Source organism: Liolophura sinensis, chromosome 9 (assembly GCF_032854445.1).
Source record: "Liolophura sinensis isolate JHLJ2023 chromosome 9, CUHK_Ljap_v2, whole genome shotgun sequence".
NCBI classification, from domain to species: domain Eukaryota; kingdom Metazoa; phylum Mollusca; class Polyplacophora; order Chitonida; family Chitonidae; genus Liolophura; species Liolophura sinensis.
The window spans coordinates 8,237,978-8,257,078 of NC_088303.1; the positions used below are offsets into that span (position 1 = coordinate 8,237,978).

General features: G+C 40.6%; 1 protein-coding gene across 2 annotated transcripts in view; it reads right to left on the reverse strand.

Moving 5' to 3' along the window:
* Nucleotides 1-8,715: 8,715 nt before the first annotated feature.
* The window catches only part of LOC135474758 (lysine--tRNA ligase-like), a 29,046-nt gene continuing 18,660 nt past the window's right edge, over nt 8,716-19,101 (reverse strand). Inside the window, exons 12-15 of one of the 2 annotated variants that reach the window (XM_064754344.1) lie at nt 18,292-18,377; nt 15,410-15,536; nt 11,293-11,436; nt 8,716-10,701 (exon numbers count right to left, since the gene is read on the reverse strand). In XM_064754344.1, coding sequence (XP_064610414.1) covers nt 10,612-10,701; nt 11,293-11,436; nt 15,410-15,536; nt 18,292-18,377 — 447 coding nt within the window. In that variant the 3' untranslated portion in view covers nt 8,716-10,611. The remainder of the gene's footprint in view (nt 10,702-11,292; nt 11,437-15,409; nt 15,537-18,291; nt 18,378-19,101) is intronic. The other variant, XM_064754345.1, reaches the window with a different exon arrangement.

A 19,101-nucleotide genomic window follows, 5' to 3' on the forward strand; every position in this document is an offset into this window, starting at 1 on the left:
TTAGGAAATAATTTTGGTGAAAATGTTGCCATTATTCTGAGCTTGAACGTCCCGCTTGTTTTCGCAGTTCTTCATAATGCTTGCAATGGTAAAAACCAGTTTAGTGCTTTGAAATTAGGAATGATTTCTGCCAAAGTTCATGTGGATAAAATGATTTTACATTACGTAAACTTTATCTCTACTCCCAAATCGTGCTTCTGAAATGTAAACCACAAACTTTTAAATTAACAGTAAATATTATACACATTTATTTTCATGAACTCCTCACCTATCTATTTTCCTCAATACTCTCACTGCCCCTTTTCTTCTTCACCTCAATTCCTGCTGTGCCCTACAGGCGCACACATTTATCCAATCATTGGTTATTTGGGCATCCAATCATCACTTAACGATCTGTCAAAAGTTCGTTTATATTGCCTTCCGGTTACCCTTAAGAATTGCTAGGAACACATAATAAATGATGACAGCGTTGTACATAATTTATCATTTAAAACTAATCACAGGGGAGTATTTACAAGGAAGAACAGACAACCCTTACTCAATATTTGCGTATAATTACGTTTCTTATGTGCTCCATGACGGATAGCAAACGTGATTTTCACGAACTCCAAATCCTCCTTCTTAACAACAGAAAGCTAGCCATGTTAACTTCTAAGGGAGGTTAAACTAGCGACTTAGATATATATCCGAAATGACAATAAATATTGTTACTCAAACTTAAATTTTATTTTAATAATAATATAACAAATTATAAAGTGAATCTGCGATAGAAAAATTTACAATTTAAATATCTTTAAACAATACAGAAAATACAAAACTCTTGCTTATGAAACAAGGAGTAGTCAACCGGAAAGGTAGACTTCACTACCAAGACCCATTTCCCATATTACTCTCGGAAAGTACACGGCCTAATTCCATTCAACAGCATGAGTACAATACAGAAAATACAAAACTGTTGCTTATAAAACCAGTAGCTCTGTCTCTACAAGACAGAAAAGACCTGGAATAAATCTAGAAGACAAACTTAAACAATCAAAATATTTGCCAGACTGGTCTGAAAAATTATTGTTTACATAAAACATTCACACATTTCTTTGGTAAATGACCACGAATTACTTTATCCTATCACATTCCCTGCAGTGACATGAGTGGATTACCATTTACATACTGATTGCTCTGAGTTGATCCCATCATCGCTTACTCCGGATTATGTAGATTCACTCATCAGTGGGACGTCGCATGTCTTGTCCGCCTGACACACCTAATGACACCAAGGTGTACTATATATACTCCGTTTCTTTTCCACATTGCATTCACCTCAGTTTGGACATCGACTGAAAAAGACGTCACTTTGTGCATTTGCCCAGCTTACTATTTTTAAGGACAAACATGTCTCAAGGTCCATTTATTGGCCTCACCCTCATGGTTTCTAACGAAAGCACTCAAAACGGTAAGACTTCTCACTATTATTTACTTTTACATTTAGATGTGTAGTTAGATGTGTGCACATGGTTTTTCCACACTTGTATGGATGACACTATTACATTTTAAAATAAGCCTGTATTTTTGTTTCTTTACAGCTCCCGACACGGACGAAGGCGTCATTGATGTGGTAGGACCGCCGGTTTGGGAGAGCACCCCAGTAAAAACAGTCGGGGAGGACAGAACGACCGAGAGGAAAGCTGCAGTAAGTAGCCCAGCTCACGGTGGAGGCAATTCTCCGGCATACCAAAATGACTCGGCTTATGCCAGTGCTAGTTCAAGCAATGTTACCAAGAGCGCTTCTGAAGACAGCCTATCTTCCGTACATTCTTCGGGTCACCACAACAGTCCATGTAATCGCAAGAACTGGCGTACCAGCTATAGCCCGGACCAAGTTCACCTATTCCACAATGTCTTTACACAGACGCCCTATCCGGACGCACAGACAATAGAAGATTTGTCCAGTCAAACCAACATATCGGAGAAAAAGATCAGGGTAAGACGGTCTATCATTGTCTGTCAGTTCATTTTACAAATTTTTCTCAACAACTCTCCAAAGCCGTCATATTCCCGCTTTTATCGGTAAAAATTTTATTTGGTATGTATTTCCAGGTATGGTTTCAAAACCGAAGAGCTCGACTGCGACAGACGAAAGCCCTGCCATCTTACAACCCAAGTATACACGTTCCTCATCATCAGTCAACTCTACCAATAACCTACTCTGCTCCATTACCCGCAAAGACGCCGATGGGTACCGGCTTTCCTCTGCCCACAACCTTTCCACCTTACTCCCTTCCTCACATCCTGCAAGAGTCAGTCTCTCCTCTGCAAACTTCACCTTGGCTACCTATGTTCCCAGGCTTTTCACCATTTCCCGTCTCTGTATACCCTTGTTCAACAATTACACCCACGACAACACCGCCGGAAATCTATACACGATTTGCTTTGTCTTTCTGACTTACTATCATATAGTGCTGTTGTTCCTTTTATGGGAATATATGTTGTTGTTTGTCGCATATTAAAGGAAAATTCAATATTTAAAACATGTGAGAGTTTTTGCTTTATATTTTCCAAACTGGTTTTAATAAGAGTATTGTAGTAATTTGCCCGTGCATTTTGTGGATCTGGTACACCTTCGTATGCTGAAATGTAGCCAGCGTCGTTTTGGATTTGAACCACACACCTCCCAGCAATCCATTGCATCGCTGTAGACCACTGAGCCTAAGGAATTTTTCACATACTAGGAGTAGGCCTAGTCAACCGGAACGGTAGACTTCACTACAAAGGTCCATTTCCCATTATTACTCTCGGAAAGTAAACGGCCTAATTTCATTCAACATCATGTGTACTATGTTATTACATGATAATTAGGAAATAATTTTGGTGAAAATGTTGCCATTATTCTGAGCTTGAACGTCCACTTGTTTTCGCAGTTCTTCATAATGCTTGCAATGGTAAAAACCAGTTTAGTGCTTTGAAATTAGGAATGATTTCTGCCAAAGTTCATGTGGATAAAATGATTTTACATTACGTAAACTTTATCTCTACTCCCAAATCGTGCTTCTGAAATGTAAACCACAAACTTTTAAATTAACAGTAAGTATTATACACATTTATTTTCATGAACTCCTCACCTATCTATTTTCTCAATACTCTCACTGCCCCTTTTCTTCTTCACCTCAATTCCTGCTGTGCCCTACAGGCGCACACATTTATCCAATCATTGGTTATTTGGGCATCCAATCATCACTTAACGATCTGTCAAAAGTTCGTTTATATTGCCTTCCGGTTACCCTTAAGAATTGCTAGGAACACATAATAAATGATGACAGCGTTGTACATAATTTATCATTTAAAACTAATCACAGGGGAGTATTTACAAGGAAGAACAGACAACCCTTACTCAATATTTGCGTATAATTACGTTTCTTATGTGCTCCATGACGGATAGCAAACGTGATTTTCTACGAACTCCAAATCCTCCTTCTTAACAACAGAAAGCTAGCCTGTTAACTTCTAAGGGAGGTTAAACTAGCGACTTAGAAATATATCCGAAATGACAATAAATATTGTTACTCAAACTTAAATTTTTTTTAATAATAATATAACAAATTATAAAGTGGATCTGCGATAGCAAAATTTACAATTTAAATATCTTTAAACAATACAGAAAATACAAAACTCTTGCTTATGAAACTAGGAGTAGTCAACCGGAACGGTAGACTTCACTACCAAGACCCATTTCCCATATTACTCTCGGAAAGTACACGGCCTAATTCCATTCAACAGCATGAGTACAATACAGAAAATACAAAACTGTTGCTTATAAAACCAGTAGCTCTGTCTCTACAAGACAGAAAAGACCTGGAATAAATCTAGAAGACAAACTTAAACAATCAAAATATTTGCCAGACTGGTCTGAAAAATTATTGTTTACATAAAACATTCACACATTTCTTTGGTAAATGACCACGAATTACTTTATCCTATCACATTCCCTGCAGTGACATGAGTGGATTACCATTTACATACTGATTGCTCTGAGTTGATCCCATCATCACTTACTCCGGATTATGTAGATTCACTCATCAGTGGGACGTCGCATGTCTTGTCCGCCTGACACACCTAATGACACCAAGGTGTACTATATATACTCCGTTTCTTTTCCACATTGCATTCACCTCAGTTTGGACATCGACTGAAAAAGACGTCACTTTGTGCATTTGTCCAGCTTACTATTTTTAAGGACAAACATGTCTCAAGGTCCATTTATTGGCCTCACCCCCATGGTTTCTAACGAAAGCACTCAAAACGGTAAGACTCTCACTATTATTTACTTTTACATTTAGATGTGTAGTTAGATGTGTGCACATGATTTTTCCACACTTGTATGGATGACACTATTACATTTTAAAATAAGCCTGTATTTTTGTTTCTTTACAGCTCCCGACACGGACGAAGGCGTCATTGATGTGGTAGGACCGCCGGTTTGGAGAGCACCCCAGTAAAAACAGTCGGGGAGGACAGAACGACCGAGAGGAAAGCTGCAGTAAGTAGCCCAGCTCATGGTAGAGGCAATTCTCCGGCATACCACAATGACTCGGCTTATGCCAGTGCTAGTTCAAGCAATGTTACCAAGAGCGCTTCTGAAGACAGCCTATCTTCCGCACATTCTTCGGGTCACCACAACAGTCCATGTAATCGCAAGAACTGGCGTACCAGCTATAGCCCGGACCAAGTTCACCTATTCCACAATGTCTTTACACAGACGCCCTATCCGGACGCACAGACAATAGAGGATTTGTCCAGTCAAACCAACATATCGGAGAAAAAGATCAGGGTAAGACGGTTTATCATTGTCTGTCAGTTCATTTACAAATTTTTTCTCAACAACTCTCCAAAGCCGTCATATTCCCGCTTTTATCGGTAAAAAATTTATTTGGTATGTATTTCCAGGTATGGTTTCAAAACCGAAGAGCTCGACTGCGACAGACGAAAGCCCTGCCATCTTACAACCCAAGTATACACGTTCCTCATCATCAGTCAACTCTACCAATAACCCACTCTGCTCCAGTACCCGCAAGACGCCGATGGGTACCGGCTTTCCTCTGCCCACAACCTTTCCACCTTACTCCCTTCCTCACATCCTGCAAGAGTCAGTCTCTCCTCTGCAAACTTCACCTTGGCTACCTATGTTCCCAGGCTTTTCACCATTTCCCGTCTCTGTATACCCTTGTTCAACAATTACATACACGACAACACCGCGACAACACCGCCGGAAATCTATACACGATTTGCTTTGTCCTTTCTGACTTACTATCATATAGTGCTGTTGTTCCTTTTATGGGAATATATGTTGTTGTTTGTCGCATATTAAAGGAAAATTCAATATTTAAAACATATGAGAGTTTTTGCTTTATATTTTCCAAACTGGTTTTAATAAGAGTATTGCAGTAATTTGCCCGTGCATTTTTGTGGATCTGGTACACCTTCGTATGCTGAAATGTAGCCAGTGTCATTTTGGGTTTTGAACTACACACATCCCAGCAATTCATGCATCACTGTACTGGGCCAGCGGAATTTTTCACAAACTGGGAGGTAGCCAACAGGAATGGTAGACTTCAGTACCAAGATCCATTTCCCCATTTTTGTCTCGGAAAGTACACAGGCCTAATTCTATTCAACAGAATGTGTTCTACGTCTTTACATGATAATTAGGAAATAATTTTGGTGAAAATGTTGCCATTATCTGCGGTTGGTCGTCCCGCTTTTTTTCGCTGATCTTTATAATACATACAATGGGTAAAGACCAGTTTAGTACTTTGAAATTCGGATGGTTTTCTGCCAACGTTCATGTGGATAAAATGACTTTACATTACGTAAACTTTATCTCTACTCTCAAATGGTGCTTCTGAAATGTAAACCACAAGCTTTGAAACTAACAGTAAAAATCATACACATTTATTTTCATGCACTCCTCACCTATCTATTTTCTCAATACTCTCACTGCCCCTTTACTTCTCCACCTCAATCCCTGCTGTGCCCTGCAGGCGCACACATTTATCCAGTCATTGGTTATTTGATTATCCGATCATCACTTAACGATCTGTCAAGAGTTCATTTATATTACCTTCCGGTTACCCTTAAGAATTGCTAGGAACACATAATACATGACGACAGCATTGTACATAATTTATTATTTAAAACTAAACAAAGGCGGGTATTTAGAAGGAAGAACAGACCACCCTTTCTCAGTATTTGCGTTTAATTACGTTTCTTACGTGTCCATGGTCACTTCTAAGGGAGGTTAAACTAGCGGCATAGATATAATTTGCCAATGGAAAAAAATATTCTTACTCAAACTTAATTTTTTTTAAAAAATATTAAGACAAACTTAAACAATCAAAATATTTGCCAGACTGGTCTGAAAAATTATTGTTTACATAAAACATTCACACATTTCTTTGGTAAATGACCACGAATTACTTTATCCTATCACATTCCCTGCAGTGACATGAGTGGATTACCATTTACATACTGATTGCTCTGAGCTGATCCCATCATCACTTACTCCGGATTATGTAGATTCACTCATCAGTGGGACGTCGCATGTCTTGTCCGCCTGACACACCTAATGACACCAAGGTGTACTCTATATACTCCGTTTCTTTTCCACATTGTATTCACCTCAGTTGGACATCGACTGAAAAAGACGTCACTTTGTGCATTTGCCCAGCTTACTATTTTTAAGGACAAACATGTCTCAAGGTCCATTTATTGGCCTCACCCTTATGGTTTCTAACGAAAGTACTCAAAACGGTAAGACTTCTCACTATTATTTACTTTTACATTTAGATGTGTAGTTACATGTGTGCACATGATTTTTCCACACTTGTATGGATGATACTATTACATTTTAAAATAAGCCTGTATTTTTGTTTCCTTACAGCTCCCGACACGGACGAAGCGTCATTGACGTGGTAGGACCGCCGGTTTGGGAGAGCACCCCGTAAAACAGCCGGAGAGGACAGAACGACCGAGAGGAAAGCTGCAGTAAGTAGCCCAGCTCATGGTAGAGGCAATTCTCCCGGCATACCACAATGACTCGGCTTATGCAGTGCTAGCTCAAGCAATGTTAACAAGAGCGCTTCTGAAGACAGCCTATCTTCCGCACATTCTTCGGGCCACCACAACAGTCCTTGTAACCGCAAGAACTGGCGTACCAGCTATAGGCCCGGACCAAGTTCACCTATTCCACAATGTCTTTACACAGACGCCCTATCCGGACGCACAGACAATAGAGGATTTGTCCAGTCAAACCAACATATCGGAGAAAAAAGATCAGGGGTAAGACGGTCTATCAGTGTGTGCCAGTCATTTTACATATTTTCTCAACATCTCTCCAAAGCAGTCAAATTGCCACCTTCATCAGTAAGAATTTTATTTTGTATCTATTTCCAGGTATGGTTTCAAAACCGAAGAGGCTCGACTGCGACAGACGAAAGCCCTGTCATCTTACAACCCAAGTATACACGTTCCTCATCATCAGTCAACTCTACCAATAACCTACTCTTCTCCAATACCCGCAAAGACTCCGATGGGTACCGGCTTTCCTCTGCCCGCAACCTTTCCACCTTACTCCCTTCCTCACATCCTGCAAGAGTCCGTCTCTCATCTGCAAACTTCACCTTGGTTACACATGTTCCCAGGCTTTTCACCATTCCCGTCTCTGTATACCCTTGTTCAACAATTACACCCACGACAACACCTCCGGAAATCTATACACGATTTGCTTTGTCTTTCTGACTTACTATCATATAGTGCTGTTGTTCCTTTATGGGAATATATGTTGTTGTTTGTCGCGTATTAAAGGGAAATTCAATATTTAAAACATATGAGAGTTTTTGCTTTATATTTTCCAAACTGGTTTTAAAAAGAGTATAATATTAATTTGCCCGTGCATTTTCTGGATCTGGTACACCTTCGTTTGCTGAAATGTAGCCAGCGTCGTTTTGGATTTTGAACTACACACATCCCAGCAATCCATTGCATCGCTGTACTGGGCCAGCGGAATTTTTCACAAACTGGGAGGTAGCCAACAGGAATGGTAGATCCATTTCCCATTTTTGTCTCGGAAAGTACACAGCCTAATTCTATTCAACAGAAAGTGTTCTACGTTATTACATGATAATTAGGAAATAATTTTGGTAAAAATCTTGCCATTATTCTGCGGTTGGTCGTCCCGTTTTTTTTTTTGTTTTTGTTTTTTTTTACAATGGGTAAAGACTAATTTGGTGCTTTGGAATTCGGAATGGTCTCGGCCAAAGTTTACCTAAATAAAATCATTTTACATTACGTAAACGTTGTCTCTATTCCCCAACAGTGCTTCTGAAATGTAAAACCACAAACTTAAAACTAATCGTAAAAACAGACATTTCCACGCACTCCTCGCCAACCCATTTTCTAAATACTCTCACTGTGCCCTTTTTCTTATTTTGTTAAATCGCTTCTGTGTCCTGCAGGAGTTGACATTTACCCAATCATTAATTGTTTGGTCATTCGATCATCGAAGGTTTAGGAATATCTTATTTCCTTGTATATTCGGATACCCGGAGGAATTTTTTTGCACTATATAATGAGTGATGACAACAGAGGATGCAAGGGAAGTATTATCTACTACCACACATATGTCATCATTGTTTTCTTCGATTTCTGCTCACAAATTTCACAGATGTCCAGACTTCGATAGCTCTCCGGTTTGGAATCTATTGGAACCATTTACTTCTGCATTGTTGGAAACATGCAAGTATATAATACTTGTATGTAAGCAGATATTTTACAAACTGTAAACCATTAACAGCTTTTCAGCACATAATATTAGTTACATGGTTACTCAGCGATAGGATACGCAAATATATGCTGTCAATAATCCTCATGTTGGGCGAAGCATGTCAGCCGAGCCCAGTATGAGGATTATTGACACTGTATATTTGCACTGAAATGATGGGTCTTTGCGGGATAAATTCGCTACATGGTGACTCAGAGATAGTGTACGTGCAGAAGAGCGATGTATTGGTTAATGGCTTCAGCGATGTGACGATTGTCGGACCACAACGAAGGGAGATAACCTACTCTGCAGACACATTTGACGTCGTCTTCATGATTCGAGAATGTATCTAACCGCAAGTGACGAGGATAAATTTTGAATCCTGCAGACGTCGTCAAGTGTGTTTATTGAGTGCATGTATGTTTACCTCCCTTTGTCGGATTGCAAATACCTATACATCGGTCTTCTGCATTGAGTTGATAGATATTTACAGAATACATTCTTTACATGGTTACTCATTGATAAGTTACTAGTAGGATACGCAAATGTATGGTGCCTATAATCATACTAATAATACTGGACGAGGGGTCCTGTCACCAAGCAACCAAGTAACTAATAAAATAAAGCGCTGAATTCACCGACCAAATTATCCCCAAGAGGAATTCTTCTCGAACCATCATTTCAGTTACAACAAAAAGCTGAATTTTATTTCAAAATCATTCCTCCACGTACAAACTTGAATGTTGTTATAAAGAGAAATATTTCCCAGCACAAAAAAAAAATTTAAAAAGCCACAAAATTCTCCTACCAAGCACAACAAAAATGATTTATTGATTTACTTTTTTGTTTGGTGTTTTACGCCGTAAACCTACGACCATTCGCAGGTTGCCGAATGACCTTCCCACGTACGCAAAAATAATGATATAGGTGTATAAAAGAGTTTCACATCAACAGTACTTTATTAAAATGTATTCATCTTGACAGTAACGTCTGTTTGACGCTGCCAAAGAATTTATTATCCATGAATATGTCACATATGTGTACAGACAAACCTGGAAAACAGTTCTGAAATGTTTACACATAAGCACTGATTAAATTGTAATTCTACGGCCAATCCAAGCTGGATCCTCACAACACAGGCATTGCAGTTGTCCTGTTTGTTTATTCGACAACTCTGTACTTGAGATATCCAATCAACCAAACCTGTTGAGAATAAGATATCCTGCCTGGCACAATGAACGAAAGAAGCAATACGAGCATTCTCATAGCGTTTGGGTAGTTTTCACTATAAATCATTAAAATACTAAACATTCATCCCAGATCAGACAAAAAAGGCCGCTCTTCATTGGACAGCATCGATCACATGGAGACGTGTCTGTTCCTGTATCCTGCAGCCGACGTCATAGGTTATCTCCCTTTGTTAGGCTGTCTTTTTGCACTGAGCTAATGGTTTTTTTGCAGGATAAATTTGATAACCCTTGTATAGCTCCGTATCCTACCACTGTGTAACCACATAACTAATATAATTCTGCAGCGTAACAAGCGGAGATCCATGTACTTATATTGCATACTGCACCATTCCTGAAAATCCATCTTACCTGCCCCTCTCTTAAGCACTGGTGATATTTTAAAAACATTTTTTTGTCTATATATTTTTCTTCAGCTGTTGAAACAAGCAAATGCATTATTAATTCATGTATTCAATTGAAATCACTTATTTGGGTTTTTTTTACAAAAATTTTAACAACTGTTTCAATGGTTTAAATAGAGATTAACAGTACAGTTTAAACAGATGGCCAGTTTCAGCTGTTTCCTGTTGTCGAGTCAGCAGCTTCCTTCTGAGGCGCACTTTTCTGGTCATCTGGCTTCATGGCTGGGAATAACAACACCTCCTACAACAATCACAGACAGAGTGAATGATTCAGAGTTGTTTCACAAACTACATAATATTAAACTACATATAGGTCAGGGATGATTTTCACAAAATTTTGTACTTTCTGTTTTTCAGCACTAGTTTTCCCTTTTTTTTTCCAAAACACATTATGTTGGTTGCAGCAGCATGTCCTGAAATCATTTTTAAAAAGCCATGATAAACTGTCCTGTTAAGCTGTAAAAGGCCCATGAACAGCGAAAACATTTCGACAAAGAACAAACCTTGATCATAAAAGAATGTCATGTACATATAATAATTTGGCTTATACTATAACTAAATGCACACAATGACTGAAGAGCCCACGCATCATGGTACCAGTAGTCTGACAGAAAGACCCTAAAATATATCATATATCGAAGCAGCTGGCCTGAAAAGCCCAAGTATATATGATACACCAAAGCAGTCTGCCTGAAAAGCCCAAGAATATAGGATATACTAAAGTAGTCTGCATGAAAAGCCAAAGAGTATATGATATACCAAAGTAATTTCCATCTGATTATCATCATTGAAATCCGCCATGAAGAATTCTCAAACAAAAACCGTCTGTTACCTTGATGTTGTTGGAGTCTGTCAGGAACATGGTCAATCTATCTATGCCCATTCCCCACCCGCCTGTAGGAGGAAGTCCATACTCCAGTGCCGTGCAATAGTTCTCATCCACAAACATGGCCTCATCATCTCCTGCCGCCTTGGCCTGTAAACATAAATCATTTATTCATTAATGCGTGTGTCTGTGTCTGTCTGTCTGCTTATCTGTCAGCAACTTAAGGCAAAAGAAGTTATGCACAGATTTGGATGAAATTTCTCCATAGAATGGCCTTGAGCTAAGAACCAATCTGTTTAATTTGGGTGGGCAAGGTGGAGAGGTCATATGGATCAGGTTTGGGATTTGGAAATTTTTTTTAAAACAATTCTTCACATTTAAGAGGATGAACAGAAATGCAGAATATTGTCCCTTTGTATGTAGTGAACTTCTGCAGTCAGCTGTCGTGGCGGCTTTTGTATGTAGTGATCAAGGGAACTTGTGCAGTCAGTTGTCGTGGAGGCTTTTGTATGTAGTGATCAAGGGAACTTGTGCAGTCAGCTGTCGTGGAGGCTTTTGTATGTATTGATCAAGGGAACTTGTGCAGTCAGCTGTCATGAATGTTTGTACACGTATGTAGTGATCAGAGGAACTTGTGCAGTCAGCTGTCGTGGAGGCTTTTGTATGTAGTGATCAGGGGAACTTGTGCAGTCAGCTGTCGTGGAGGCTTTTACACGTATGTAGTGATCAGAGGAACTTGTGCAGTCAGCTGTCGTGGAGGCTTTTGTATGTAGTGATCAAGGGAACTTGTGCAGTCAGCTGTCGTGGAGGCTTTTGTATGTAGTGATCAAGGGAACGTGTGCAGTCAGCTGTCGTGGAGGCTTTTGTATGTAGTGATCAAGGGAACTTGTGCAGTCAGCTGTCGTGGAGGCTTGTACACATATATATTGATCAGAGGAACTTGTGCAGTCAGCTGTCGTGGAGGCTTTTGTATGTAGTGATCATGGGAACTTGTGCAGTCAGCTGTCTTGGAGGCTTGTACACGTATATAGTGATCAGAGGAACTTGTGCAGTCAGCTGTCGTGGAGGCTTTTGTATGTAGTGATCAAGGGAACGTGTGCAATCAGCTGTCGTGGAGGCTTTTGTATGTAGTGATCAAGGGAACTTGTGCAGTCAGCTGTCGTGGAGGCTTTTGTATGTAGTGATCAAGGGAACTTGTGCAGTCAGCTGTCGTGGAGGCTTTTGTATGTAGTGATCATGGGAACTTGTGCAGTCAGCTGTCTTGGAGGCTTGTACACGTATATAGTGATCAGAGGAACTTGTGCAGTCAGCTGTCGTGGAGGCTTTTGTATGTAGTGATCAAGGGAACTTGTGCAGTCAGCTGTCGTGGAGGCTTTTGTATGTAGTGATCAAGGGAACGTGTGCAGTCAGCTGTCGTGGAGGCTTTTGTATGTAGTGATCAAGGGAACGTGTGCAGTCAGCTGTCGTGGAGGCTTGTACACGTATATAGTGATCAGGGGAACTTGTGCAGTCAGCTGTCGTGGAGGCTTTTGTATGTAGTGATCAAGGGAACGTGTGCAGTCAGCTGTCGTGGAGGCTTTTGTATGTAGTGATCAAGGGAACTTGTGCAGTCAGCTGTCGTGGAGGCTTGTACACGTATATATTGATCAGAGGAACTTGTGCAGTCAGCTGTCGTGGAGGCTTTTGTATGTAGTGATCAAGGGAACGTGTGCAGTCAGCTGTCGTGGAGGCTTTTGTATGTAGTGATCATGGGAACTTGTGCAGTCAGCTGTCGTGGAGGCTTGCACACATATATAGTGATCAGAGGAACTTGTGCAGTCAGCTGTCGTGGAGGCTTTTGTATGTAGTGATCAAGGGAACTTGTGCAGTCAGCTGTCGTGGAGGCTTTTACACGTATATAGTGATCAGATGAACTTGTGCAGTCAGCTGTCGTGGAGGCTTTTGTATGTAGTTATCAAGGGAACTTGTGCAGTCAGCTGTCGTGGAGGCTTTTGTATGTAGTGATCAAGGGAACTTGTGCAGTCAGCTGTCGTGGAGGCTTGTACACGTATATAGTGATCAGAGGAACTTGTGCAGTCAGCTGTCGTGGAGGCTTTTGTATGTAGTGATCAAGGGAACTAGTGCAGTCAGCTGTTGTGGAGGCTTTTGTATGTAGTGATCAAGGGAACTAGTGCAGTCAGCTGTCGTGGAGGCTTGCACACGTATATAGTGATCAGAGGAACTTGTGCAGTCAGCTGTCGTGGAGGCTTTTGTATGTAGTGATCAAGGGAACTTGTGCAGTCAGCTGTCGTGGAGGCTTTTACACGTATATAGTGATCAGAGGAACTTGTGCAGTCAGCTGTCGTGGAGGCTTTTGTATGTAGTTATCAAGGGAACTTGTGCAGTCAGCTGTCGTGGAGGCTTTTGTATGTAGTGATCAAGGGAACTTGTGCAGTCAGCTGTCGTGGAGGCTTGTACACGTATATAGTGATCAGAGGAACTTGTGCAGTCAGCTGTCGTGGAGGCTTTTGTATGTAGTGATCAAGGGAACTAGTGCAGTCAGCTGTTGTGGAGGCTTTTGTATGTAGTGATCAAGGGAACTAGTGCAGTCAGCTGTCGTGGAGGCTTGCACACGTATATAGTGATCAGAGGAACTTGTGCAGTCAGCTGTCGTGGAGGCTTTTGTATGTAGTGATCAAGGGAACTTGTGCAGTCAGCTGTCGTGGAGGCTTTTACACGTATATAGTGATCAGAGGAACTTGTGCAGTCAGCTGTCGTGGAGGCTTTTGTATGTAGTTATCAAGGGAACTTGTGCAGTCAGCTGTCGTGGAGGCTTTTGTATGTAGTGATCAAGGGAACTTGTGCAGTCAGCTGTCGTGGAGGCTTGTACACGTATATAGTGATCAGAGGAACTTGTGCAGTCAGCTGTCGTGGAGGCTTTTGTATGTAGTGATCAAGGGAACTAGTGCAGTCAGCTGTTGTGGAGGCTTTTGTATGTAGTGATCAAGGGAACTAGTGCAGTCAGCTGTCGCGGAGGCTTGTACTCTAATAATGCTGTCTAGTTTGTGTAATTACATGTATTAGATCGTTGCTTAACACTAGAAAGAACAAATACATATACTGACACACACTTTAAAGGAGAAGAAAATTTAAATATCAAACAAATACCACTGAAAAGAGTATGCATTTCCTCGCATATACATGCCATAAAAAATTCAAATATGTACCTCAAGTTGACAATTTATAAATATATTCAGCGCTAAAATCCACTGTGGGCATCTCCATTTTGCCTAAGAACTAGTGATGAAGTTTGTACATTTCTAGTAGAAAATGTACGTGACCTGTGAACCGCTGGTACTTCACGTTGCTTCAGTGATTTCTGCTTGACAATCCAGAAACCGGAATCTTGGACGTAGGTTCTGAGTTTACACGAACAAGCTGGCAGTTGGAACAACTCTCATTGGCTGAGAGGCAACACACTCCCAGCATAAATTACATGGTGTTAAAATGGAGGACGCTATGGACGATTAATGTTAGCTCTGCCATTTTCTGGCTTTACGTGTGTGGCAAAGAAAACTTGCAAAATTATGCAGCAGGCACCACCAGATAGAAAAAAAGAGCTCTTTTCAGCCTATAGTGCCATTTTTTAAATTTCCTTCTCTTTCAAGCTAACAATCTCAATTTTACAAGAAATTAAAACTCAATTTCTCTGACATGCCATGGAAATTGGATATATTTCGATGGGGTCTTTTACCAAGACCCTGGTTTCAGCTATAAAAGGCGACCTATATAACAACTAGAGCTGTAAGTAGATCCTCATTTGTAGCTGATGTTGCCTTTAATTTACAGTCAACTAGTCATGCCTAAATTTCCCAAGATTCGGACACAAGTTCGACTTGGCTATATCTCATTAAGGGTCCGGTATACTGATTGGACTTTTCAATCAAACCATTACTTTATTATGCTGTGTTTCAGAACAAGGGCACCCATCATTCTGGTATAGCTGGTGTCAGAACAAGGGTACCCATTACTCTGGTATAGCTGGTGTCAGAACAAGCGCACCCAGTATTCTGGTATAGCTGGTGTTGGAACAAGGGCACCCATTATTTTGGCTAAGTTTCCTGAACTACTCTGTCACACTTACTCTGGTCTGCTCCTGGAACCGCTCTCTTTGAACCACGGGATCATTCAGTTCCGTGTAAGCATTCACCAATTCTTTCTTCATGACAAACAGTTCAAACCTCTCTGTGAGGCCTGGCTGAGACCTATGCCTGTAATGAGAATCACGAGTGCGTGACTTACACAGGGTTTCATCATCACTAATTTGCTCATTTTTCCACATTCTGAGGGCGCTATTGATTTTAGAAAGGTGCTTTGAGCGGTGTTTGGAAGGCACGATGACATCCCATTGGAAAAATGTAAATTCTAGCACCAAAACTAATATCTCATGACATTTATTTGCTTTGCAAAATGCTCTTGTATGTTCAAATTTTTAGGTTATTTAGGGTAAAATAACCATTTTTTCTGATGTGTTCATTAGCTTCATAAATCAACTTCTAACAAGGAATTCTTATGAGGTTATGACATACACCATGTTAGGGTTAATATGGAGAAACGCAAACCCAGTTTCAGTGACATAAACGGAAACAGACAAGTCCTTGGAATGTAGAAATAACCAGCACCTGATTGGATAAAACTTCTGTCTCCATGTGTGTGACTATGTTTACTTTGAACTGTGATATCCTCTTGCGCAACATTGCAAAAATGAAAAATTTTAAATGTTTTATTGGCTTCCTGCCAGATCTTTTTATGGAGGCATAAATATGTTTGGTCTACTATTGTGTTTTCTATCAAGAAATAATATGTAACATATGGACATCTTCCTCGTTATAACTTGCTTCAATACAAGGTGTGATTCAGTATAACAGGCAGCGAAATTTGGCCTGCCGGCGAAACCCAGAAATCGGTTACGTCTTTTCCGCCTTGCCTAACCGATCATTCGGTTATGCCACGTATGTTTATCAACCCGATCGGTTACGCTAATTGTTTACGTGGTTTATGTTTCAGGCATCATTCTGGATCATTAATACAAGTATTCAGCTCAATGTTATGTTTGTTTTTCTTTTCTATATCTAGAAGCTCATACCGTAAGGTTGGTGAACAAAAGAAAGAGAAATGTTACACTCACACGGTGTTTCAACGTTGTGTGTTGCCTGGTTGGTACTTGACTCCTGTGGCACATTTTTACGTGAAATTCCGTTATACAGGCTTATATGTTTGCAATATGCCCAGTCCAACATTAAGTACTTCCAGTAAGTGTCATTACGGTATTGGGGAGCGAGTTTGGTATCCCTGATTACTGATAATTAACGCAGTTTCCAACGCACGTGGTGTGAGTCTTACCACAGTGATATATATATATATATATATATATATATATATACTCGCTACAGGGCCGGGAGAGACCTTGACGTCACAGGCCTATGCGTCACAGGACTGTGCTCTAAATCAGAACGCAGCCGATGAGGTCCCGTAAGGGTTCCATCAATCTGTACGGTAGACTCGACTAATCTGGGCTCGAGTAGCAGTTAAACTACATGTACATGAAAAGGTAACCTTGTTTTATTTACTTGCGTGATCGTGAAAAGATAAGTCAAAATAAATAATTTGAGTATTATCTCAAAGCCTGTAAAGCATATATGAATGATTACATTTCCATGTGACCAGCACAGGCAGCTGGCTGTGGCTGAAATCGATGTTTCTATTTTTAGACGCGTTGCCATACTGGCCGCGTTGTGATTATGAAAGCTGTTCAGTCCAGTTTATCTGTAGTTACCTAATGCACACTGACTCTAAGGACGTTCTCGTTGGACAGTTGGCCTAACCGATTTTCCGGTTAGCCAAATTGATACCGCACGTAACAGTTGCGCGACCGACGGTTTCGTTTGCGCCAAATTTCGCTGCCTGGTATAACATGATCACAAAAGGTCCCCAAGAAACTTCAGCAAGTTTTTATTGATTTGAATGGTGTTTTACGCTGTACTCAAGATTATTTAACTTATATGAGGGCAGCCAGCATTATGGTGTGAGGAAACCAAGCAGAACACAGGAGAAACCCACAACCATCTGCTAACCATCTGCTAACCACCTTGGACAGGGAGGCCCTCGATATCGCAGTTGAGTGAGTGACTGAGTGAGTGCTTGGGGTTTAAAATCGTACTTGACAATTTTTCAGTCATATGACAAGGAAGGAGTCCTTAGAGTGCATGTAATGTGCCTCCTTGTTGCAGGACGGATTTCCATCGCTCTTTTATCTAGTGCTGCTTCAATGAGACTTACCGCAGGCAAGTAAGTCATTATACTGATGCAGGTCAATCAATCATTGCACTATCCCCTTAAAGCTGAACGCCAAGCGAGGAAGTTACAACTTCCTCTTTTAAAGTCTTAGGTGTGACTCGACCCAGGATTGAACCTGGATCTACCGCTCCCGTAACGGACGCTCTAGCAAATGTCCTATCGGGGCCGGTAATATTGCAGTAGAGGATTGGCATTAATGGGTGACGTGAAAATGGCTGTATAATAATCACTTTATAAGAGTAAACAGGACATTGTGTCAGATTTTGTCGAAAATGTAGTCCAAGTAGAAAAGTAAGTCAAAAAATGGCTGGTGCCTTTTTCCAACAAATTTCAGAGATGCTTTAAGAGGTGCCACCTGTTCTTTGCTCCATATGCTTACATAGGCACATATCAACAGACCGTATTCCCACCTTAAGTTTTAACATGTTTTGTCTGATTCTCATCGAGTCATTTACTTCACTGGGCCACTTAAAGAGTTTTTTGTGAAGTTTGACTAATTAAGGTGTTGGTATCAAAAGTGTCAATTTAAGGAATTGAAAGTGCATTTTCACAAACCAAACTTTAGGGGAAATAAGGTTGTAGGGTATTAAACTGTTTCTGGATTGAAACACCTTTGGTGGAATACATGTAGATGTAGCTACTTGAAAACTTGCTCACACAGAAACTCACCACTTGGCGAGAGGTCCCATGACTGTGGGGTGCTCTGTGATAAATGTGGGGTTCACACAGGTTGGCTCAATGTAGTCACCTACCAACTGAAACAGAGAATGTTGTGTTATGTTTGACCAATGAGCTGATTAACAGCTCACTGAATGATGAAACTAACCCATCTAAAGCTCACTGAATGGTGAACCTAACCCATCTAAAGCTCACTGAATGGTGAACCTAACCCATCTAAAGCTCACTGAATGGTGAACCTAACCCATCTAAAGCTCACTGAATGGTGAACCTAGCCCATCTAAAGCTCATTGAATGGTCAACCTAACCCATCTAAAGCTCACTGAATGGTGAACCTAACCCATCTAAAGCTCACTGAATGCTAAACCTAACCCATCTAAAGCTCACTGAATGGTGAACCTAACCCATCTAAAGCTCACTGAATGGTGAACGTAACCCATCTAAAGCTCACTGAATGGTGAACCTAACCCATCTAAAGCTCACTGAATGGTGAACCTAACCCATCTAAAGCTCACTGAATGCTAAATCTAACCCATCTTAAGCTCAATGAATGGTGAACCTAACCCATCTAAGCTCACTGAATGGTGAACCTAACCCATCTAAAGCTCATTGAATGGTGAACCTAGCCCATCTAAAGCTCATTGAATGGTGAACCTAGCCCATCTAAAGCTCACTGAAAGATGAACCTAACCCATCTAAAGCTCACTGAATGGTGAACCTAACCCATCTAAAGCTCATTGAATGGTGAACCTAACCCATCTAAAGCTCACTGAAAGATGAACCTAACCCATCTAAAGCTCA